Consider the following 9,035-nt stretch of genomic DNA (forward strand, 5'->3'; position numbering starts at 1 on the left):
TCACATGCAATTTCTGTGCGGTGCAATTTGAGCCCTAGATTTTGTATGGCAAAAAAAAAAAAAAAAAAAAAAAAAAATGCACCAAAATAGTGCAGGACACTTTTCTGTCTGCACCAGAATCGGATCGCATCGGTGTTCAAACCCACACGATCCGATTCTGCACATCGCATGTCATTTTGCGATCAGATTTTGGGGTGTTGCTACCTTAAAATACACAGCAGCGTTTCGCATGAACGGGGTGCGATTATGATGCCGTGTAGAAACCAGTGCGAGTTCCACACCGCGTCAGTGTGAACCAAGACTCAATCCAAAGATTTCCCCTAAAATAGATTTAGCTGCCAGAAGGTAAAATATGGGGCTGCCTGTGTTTAATGCTCTACTACCCCCGTCGGTCTAGAATATATAGAAAATGTTTTAGGTATTTCTTTGAGGGAAAAAAAAAAAAACAAAAAAAAAAAAAAACCACAAACACAATTTACCAACAATGTTGGGGTGCAGCAAATCCTTTAGGATCTTGGCCTCCACATTCAACCTCTCCTCATAAACGTTCTTGCTGGATTTGTCACACTGCTTACTGATCTTCTTGACGGCCCACGGGGAGTGAGACAAACCCTTTGGAGACCTAAAACACACAAAACAGGATTACATGAACTTTGACAGCTATAATGCAACGGGCAAGCAAAATCGTCTTAACCCCTTGCTGCCGGTGCCTCCTGGCCCTTTAAGGGGTGTGTGAAGCCAGGAGGAAAGGTGGGGTTTAGGGTCATGTGACCGCTGCGATTGGCCATCACATGGTCAGAAAGCTCCCTTTTGCAAGCAGTAATTGGGACCATTCCGTGAAATATTTATTTCAGGTACTTATATAGCGCCGTCAATTTACGGAGCACTTTACATGTATATTGTACATTCACATCAGTCCCTAACCCTCAAGGAGTGTACAATCTAAGGTCCCTAACTCACATTCATACATACACATACTAGGGACAATTTAGACGGGATCCAATTATCCTACCAGCATGTCTTTGGAGGGTGGGAGGAAACCGGAGTACCCAGAGGAAACCCACGCAGGCACAGGGAGAACATGCAAACTCCAGGTGCGAGCTCCCGGCATGTCGGTTTACATTAGGTACACAAATATGCAGCCTCTCGGCATCAAGGCCCAGCATATTTGTGTACTGTCGGCGATAAGGAGCTAACCAATTGCCCCAAAGAGGATTTACCCCCCTTCCTGATCAGGCCATTTTTTGTGATACGGCGCTGCATTACTTTAACTGACAACTGCGCGGTCATGCAGCGCTGCACCCAAATGAAATTTAAGTCCCCCCACAAATAGAGCTTTCTTTCGGTGGTATTTGTTTGCCTGTGTGTTTTTCATTTTTTGAGCTCTAAAAAAACATAAGATCACCAATTTTGGAAACCCCCACCAACCTACAGTATATTTTTTACTTTTTGCTATTAAACATGTCCAAACTTTTTTTTTTTTTTTTTTTTAAAAATCAAATTTCATCATAAAATTTAGGCCAAAATGTATTCTGCTACAAGTCTTTGCTAAAAAAACAAAACAAAAAAAACAAACCACAAATACGTGTAAATGAATAGGTTTACATGCAAGTTGTAGCGTCTACAAATGGCGGTGTATATATACTGGGGTTTGTTTTTTTTTTTTTTTTTTAAAAGTAATGGCGGCGATCAGCAACTTATAGTGGGACTGCAGCGGGCACTCTGACACTGGGGTGGTACTGACTGGCACTGCCATCTCCATTGACACCAATACAGTGATCAGTGCTAATAAAAAGCATTGACACTGCACTAATGACACTGGGCAGGAAGGAGTTAACATCTGGGGTGATCAAAGTGTTGTTAACTGTGTGCTATTTTACTGTGTCCCTGCTTTACACTGTAAACACACTGCTTTGTATGGTTCTGCTATGCAGAGCCTTACAAAGCAGTATGCAGGAGCTGACAGGGGAGAGATCTGTATTGTTTACACAATGTCACTGCCATTCTCTGACACCAGTACAGTGATCAGTGCTAATAAAAAGAACTGCCACTGCACTAATGACACTGGGCAGGAAGGAGTCAACCTCTGGGGTGATCAAAGGGGTTAACTGTGTGCCAATTTACGGTGTCCCTGCTTTACACTGTAAATACACTGCTTTGCATGGTTCTGCAATGCAGAGCCTTACAAAAGCAGTATGCAGGAGCCGACAGGGGAGAGATCTGTATTGTTTACATATAGGTCTCTACCCCATCAGCAATCGCCGGGTGCTGGCGGGGAATCACCGGCCGGGAGTCAGTGATCGACAGCTGAGGCTGCCAATGGTGGTGCACCCCCCTACCCAAAAATCGTGTGTGTGTGTATTTATATTTATTTTGTGCAGCTGCACCGCCCTGTAACAGTATTTCTGCTATAGAGCAGCGTGGGAGCAGTTAAAGTATAACTAAAGGCAAGAAAGTGGGATTTTTTTTTTTTTTATGTACGTTTGGATATAATGGAGAGGGATTAGAACCAGTCAGTGTTTTTACTGCTGTCTGTGCCTGGTAGGGAGACTCACCTTCACTACTTGTCCTGTTTACCGTTATCAAAAAAAAAAAAAAAAAAAAAACTACTTTTGTAATAGAGTGGAATTTTTGCAATAGAGACACTAGTTCTGGTGACTTCTGAGTCACCAAGAAATTCTCTAAATGTGCGGGGATTTCCTCTCACTTCCTGGTTTGCCTATGAGACAGGAAGTGAAGATAAATCTCCCCAATGGGACACAGATGGCAAACAAACTGACAGGGGTTATAACCCTCCCTTACTCCAAATGTACATTCTACCTTAACTAGATGAATATCACCGCACCCTCTTCTGTTTAACCTGGTACCAGCCAAAAGAAAATGTGTGGCCTCCCGGCCTAGACACCGAGCGGCCGCACATTTGCGTTCTATTATTATACAGTATTTATATAGCGCCAAAAGGTTTGCTCAGCGCTGTACATTGTAGTGGGGGACAGAACATGAGACAATACAGTAACAAAATACACAAGAGGTTTGAGGGCCCTGCTCTCTCGAGCTTACAATCTAGGAGAACAAATGTGCTGAGAGTGCGCGCCCTGCTCGCTCCCAGCACACATGTTCAGTACTCACGAAAAGGTCCCCATCTCCTCTTTCGATCATGTGACCGCCGTGGCAGCAAATAATGGCAATCACATGACCCTAAAACCCCTTAACCCTTTGAGGACCAAGGGACGTATTTGCCCCATGTTTTTAATTGCGTGTATCATCTGATTAAGAACTTAAAACTTTTTTTTTTTTTGGTTTGAGTCAAAATATTAGTTCTTATCAACAAATGGATCTAGTTTTTTGCCAGTTATTTCATGAAATGGCTTAGTTACAGCAACTGAAGTGTACGAACTTTAAAAACAAAAAAATTGATTCTTTTGGCGTTTCAAAATCTTACGGTCCTCAAAGGGTTAAAGGTTCCAGGAGGCACCGTCGCCAAGGGGTTAAGGAGTGCCGAACCCATATTAAAAACTCTATTCCTCCAAAGGAACACTTGATCATTCAACATAGGGCTACCCCAAACAAAAGTCAGTCAACTGGGAGCCTTGGTCATCGATCTCTGGCTTAGCACCAATATCTTTGATTATGTAAAACCTATTCCGATGCTAAAGAGTTTTGTTTAAATAAAAAAAAAAAAAAAATAGAATCTCAGAACTAGCAGTGTCAGGATCCTCGTACCCCAGGGGAGCATCCTTCAGCTCTGTAAGTACCAGGACCTCACTAGAGGAGGGTGAGTGGAGGTCCTTGACCGTCACTGGAAGGGCCGTCATACATCAGTCTAATACAGACCTCTTCTAGTATGGAAGTCTGTAAAGGAGAACGCATTCATATACCAGCACATGGTGGTTTGTGGTGCAAGGAGGAGGTTTGGTCACACGCACACCAATCCTGACTTTTTTCTATTCCACGCTCCACCAACTTCCACCTGTCTAATCACAGTGCCCTAAAATCAGTGTCCCTGTAGCTTCTGACATACAATTGGCAAGAGGCAGAACTTGCCTGTCCTAGCTTTCCCCCCCCCCCCTCCCTTTATTTTCTGCCAAAATCAACATTGGGCTCACCTCTTCATCAGGTAAACACTGACCCCGGTTCCATAACCAAACTTCTGCATAAACGGTGAAGCCGGGATGGCGAACGTTGGCGATGGAGTAGACACATCTGTGACAAAGAAGGTTCAGGTGATTAGCTTGGAGGATGCATGTCTCAAGATTTTCTTAATGATACTGTAATGCAGGCCATAGATGGTACAAAACTATTCGATATTTTGTTTATCGAACGAAAAATCGGGTCGGTCTAATATCCGACTGAACCACCAATTACTAAACTCGGCCGATTAAGCCATGAAAATCATAACCTGTAACAGGAAACTCCCGTATTTTTCTCTCCATAAGATGCACTCCCCCCCCCCCCCCCCCCAAAAAAAGGGGGGAGATGTCAGTGCATCTTATGGAGCGAATATAAAGCGGCTGGTTCGGTATTTCAGCCGCCACCATGTCAGAATACCGGGCCGGCCGCTCAGCTCTTCTCTCCTGCAGGACCTTACCTGTCCCTCACTCCAGCGCTGTACAGTCTTCCATAACAGACGGGTGCACATGCGCGAGAAGCGCTGCGCTTTGTGAATGGTCCCACACATGAAAGGTCCCAGAAGGCACCGGGCCATTCACAAAGCGCAGCGCTTCTCGCGCATACGCAATGGGCACCCGGCTGTTACAGAAGCCGGCGCAGGAAGAAGAGGGAAGGATAACTCCGCGGAAGTGGGAGTGGGTACCTGTCAAATTCAGGTACCTGCTGCCTCTCCCTCCCCAAAAGCTCTGCAGTCTCTGGTCATCTCTACTATGTCCCTGGTATTTTCCCTGTACTGCGTCCGCAGTCTCTGGTCATCCCCTGTACTGCGTCCGCAGTCTCTGGTCATCCCCTGTACTGCGTCCGCAGTCTCTGGTCATCCCCTGTACTGCGTCCGCAGTCTCTGGTCATCCCCTGTACTGCGTCCGCAGTCTCTGGTCATCCCCTGTACTGCGTCCGCAGTCTCTGGTCATCCCCTGTACTGCGTCCGCAGTCTCTGGTCATCCCCTGTACTGCGTCCGCAGTCTCTGGTCATCCCCTGTACTGCGTCCGCAGTCTCTGGTCATCCCCTGTACTGCGTCCGCAGTCTCTGGTCATCCCCTGTACTGCGTCCGCAGTCTCTGGTCATCCCCTGTACTGCGTCCGCAGTCTCTGGTCATCTCCTGTACTGCGTCCGCAGTCTCTGGTCATCTCCTGTACTGCGTCCGCAGTCTCTGGTCATCTCCTGTACTGCGTCCGCAGTCTCTGGTCATCTCCTGTACTAGGAGCATGGAGCCTTAGAGTTAAGTTAGGATTAGGGGTTAATATTTTGTCATCTTAATATTTGTTAGGGTGATAATACTCCTACATTACAGGGCCCTCCTAACCCTCTTGTATTGAACTGTATCATTGCTGTATTGTCTCCCATTATATTGTAAAGTGCTGAGCAAACTGTTGGCGCCATAAATCCTGTATAATAATAAATAAAAGAAAAATCATAAATAAACTAAATGAATACTACATAATAAATCTCCTGTGTGCCAGAGCTGTTTCTGCACACATTCACAAAATAATTTTAGGTCTGAAGATTACACAAAACCCCCAAAACATTATATACACGGCTCAAAACAAATGAAAGGAACACTTTGAAAACACATCAGATCTCAATGGAGAGACATCTCCTGCTGGATCTCTATACTGACATGGACGGGGTAATGTGTTAGGAATGTAAGGATGCCCCATAGTTTGATGGAAATTAAAATGATCGACCTACAGAGGACTGAATTCAAAGACCCCCGAAAATCAAAGTGAAAAAATGATGCAGCAGGCGAGTCCATTTTTCTGAAATGTCATTGCAGCAACTCAGAATGGTCCTCAGTAGTTTGTATGACCCCCACTTGCTTGTATGCATGCCTGACAATGTCGGGGGGAGGCTCCTAATGAGATGACGGATGGTGTCCTGGGGGATTTCCTCCCAGATCTGGACCAGGGCATCACTGAGCTCCTGGACAGTCTGAGGGGCAACCTGGTGGTGTCGGATGGACCAAAACATGACATCCCAGAGGTGTTCTATTGGATTTAGGTCAGGCGAGCGTGGGGGCCATTCAATGGTATCAATTCCTTCATCCTCTTGGAACTGCTTGCATACTCTCCCCACATGAGGCCGGGCATTGCCGTGCACCAGGAGGAACCCAGGGCCCGCTGCACCAGGAGGAACCCAGGACCCACTGTACCAGTGTAGGGTCTAACAATGGGTCCAAGGATTTCATCCCGATACCTAATGGCAGTCAGGGTGCCATTGTCTAGCCTGTAGAGGTCTGTGTGTCCCTCCATGGATATGCCTCCCCAGACCATCACTGACCCACCACCAAAATGATAAAAAAACCTGTGTGCAGCAGTAGCACCCCACCCCGAGCCCCCTCAAGTCCCGTTTCTCTGGGGGCTCTCACTCCTGACTGGCTGAGGCAGCCATTGGCTCTTGCTGCTGTCAATCACAGGCAGTGAGCCTATCAGGAGGAGGGGACAGGGCCAATCCATGGCTCTGTGAGTGAATAGACACGCACAGCTGCGAGCATGCCTGCTTGGGTGCCCCCATAGTAAGCGGTTTGCTATGGGGGCATCTTACAGGGGGAGGGGCCAGGAGTGGGCAGCCGCCAAAGTTGTAAAGACTTCGGCACGGAGGAAGGCGGCCATTCAGCGGTCTAGTCCCGGTGCAAAGGCGGGATCACTAGGTGGAAATAAAAGTATGAAAATAAAAGTATAAATAACAAACTTTTTTTTATTGTAATTTTGGATATGGCGGAGAGGGATTAGATCCCCTGTCAGGGTTGTATTGCTCTCTGCCCCCCCCCCCCCCCCCCGAGAGATTCACCCCATTTGTGAAATAGAGAAATGATAGAAAAACCCAAATGCTGGGTCGTCACCAAAACAGGAAGTGGGAGAAATCATTTGGGGGACACTAGTTCTGGTGACAACACTCTGGAGCAGGGGTGGGCAACCTGCATCCCTAACAGCTGTTGGAGAACTACAAGTCCCATCATGCCTCTGCAAGTCATGATTGTAACTGTCACTCTTACAGTGCCTCTTGGGAAATGTAGTCCCACAACAGTTGAAAGGCTGCAGCTTGCTTTGAAGGGATTTGAAGGGAAGTGAGAGGAAATCACCTGACGGGGACACTTGGATTTCCTCTCATTTCCAGTTTTGGCTATGGGACAGGAAGTGAAGGGAAATCTCCCCAAAAGGGAACACTAGTAGTTGTGTTGTCTATGAGACAGGAAGAGAAGGACAATCTCCCCAATGGGGACACACTAGTTGTGCTGTCTGAGACAGGAAGTGAAGGGAAATCTCCCTAATGGGGAAACTAGTTGTGTTGTCTATGAGACAGGAAGTGAAGGATAATTTCCAAAAGGGAACACTAGTTGTTGTGTTGTCTATAAGACAAGAAGTGAAAGAAAATCTCGCCAATGGGGACACTAGTTGTGTATGAGACAGGAAGTGAAGGATAATCTCCCCAATGGGCACACAAGTTCATGTGACAACATTTTGAAGAGATTACCTCTCACATTCAATGGGGACACTAGCTCTGGGGACACTTTAGGAGGATTTCCGACACCTCCTGTTTCAGTTATGACACAGGAACTGAAATCGACCCCCAATGGGGACACTAGTGGTGTTGTCTATGAGACAGGAAGTGAAGGATAATCTCCCCAATGGGGACACTAGTTGTGTTGTCTATGAGACAGGAAGTGAAGGATAATCTCCCCAATGGGGACACTAGTTGTGTTGTCTATGAGACAGGAAGTGAAGGATAATCTCCCCAATGGGGACACAAGTTCATGTTTATAAATATTGAATAATAAAATAATAATGTGACAACATTTTGAAGGGATTACCTCACACATTCAATGGGGACACTAGCTCTGGGGACACTTTAGGAGGATTTCCGACACCTCCTGTTTTAGTTATGACACAGGAAGTGAAATCGACCCCCAACGGGGACACCGGAAGTGAAATCCCCCAATGGGGACACAGGAACTGAAATCGACCCCCAATGGGGACACTAGTTCATGTGACACTTTTAAGGGATTACCTCTCACATGCAATGGGGACACTAGCTCTGGGACACTTTAGGAGGATTTCCTCACACTTCCTGTTTTAGCTATGACACAGGAAGTGAAATCCCCCCCTCAATGGGGACACCGGAAGTAAAAATCCCCCCCCCCCCCCAATGGAGACACCGGAAGTAAAATCCCCCCATGGAGACACCGGAAGTAAACCCCCCCATGGAGACACCGGAAGTAAACCCCCCCCAATGGGGACACAGTCCACACATATGATAACCCAAATGGTGTGACCGTGCCCTGTGGCCCCCATGATGACAGGCTCACTACATACGGAACATTAATAATTTCTCTCTGCTCCTCCCCCATACTATTTACACACCAGCCCCGCACTGCAAGTCCCAGCGGTGCCCCCCTTCACTCACCAGAAGAGTTCCGCCGGTCCACCTTCAATGGGGTCTTGAAGGTCTCGGCCGCCGTAGTCCCATCACTGCTGCGCCCCGACATCCTGGTTTCCCGATCACTTCAGCAGGCCCTTCTCCCGCCTTTTCCTTCAAATCCAGAACGACGTGCGCGCCCCCGAACCTCGACGTAACGCGTACATGCCTGCGTTTCCCCTTTGCTTACTACTCATGCGCCGGGTCGGCGCGACGCGAGGAGGAGGAGGAGCCGAAACCGACAAGCGCTAACTGCGCGCTCGCCTCCGCCAAGCTCTCCTTGGTTACGTGACTGATGACATCACTGCGTGTCTAAATAAAGTCGTTGACAGTAGAACGCAGGTTGTCTTCTGGGTACACTACTTGTTAACGCGATTTTTAAACGCGCCTACAGGGCACTTCTACCCCCTCCTGCCCAGGCCAATCTCCAGCTCTCAGCGCTGTCACACTT

General features: G+C 47.2%; 1 protein-coding gene across 1 annotated transcript; it reads right to left on the bottom strand.

Moving 5' to 3' along the window:
- Positions 1-265: 265 nt before the first annotated feature.
- LOC149445367 (lymphokine-activated killer T-cell-originated protein kinase-like) lies at positions 266-8,769 on the bottom strand. Its single transcript, XM_089653867.1, has 3 exons — positions 8,573-8,769; positions 4,107-4,203; positions 266-622 (listed from the first exon to the last, which is right to left on the bottom strand). Exons 1-3 carry the CDS (start codon positions 8,652-8,654, stop codon positions 415-417), a joined length of 387 nt encoding a protein of 128 aa, XP_089509993.1. The 5' UTR covers positions 8,655-8,769; the 3' UTR covers positions 266-414.
- Positions 8,770-9,035: the final 266 nt, after the last annotated feature.

This window comes from Staurois parvus, unplaced genomic scaffold (assembly GCF_062004578.1).
Source record: "Staurois parvus isolate SC_StPar_1 unplaced genomic scaffold, SC_StPar_1.0 ptg000723l, whole genome shotgun sequence".
Taxonomy (NCBI): domain Eukaryota; kingdom Metazoa; phylum Chordata; class Amphibia; order Anura; family Ranidae; genus Staurois; species Staurois parvus.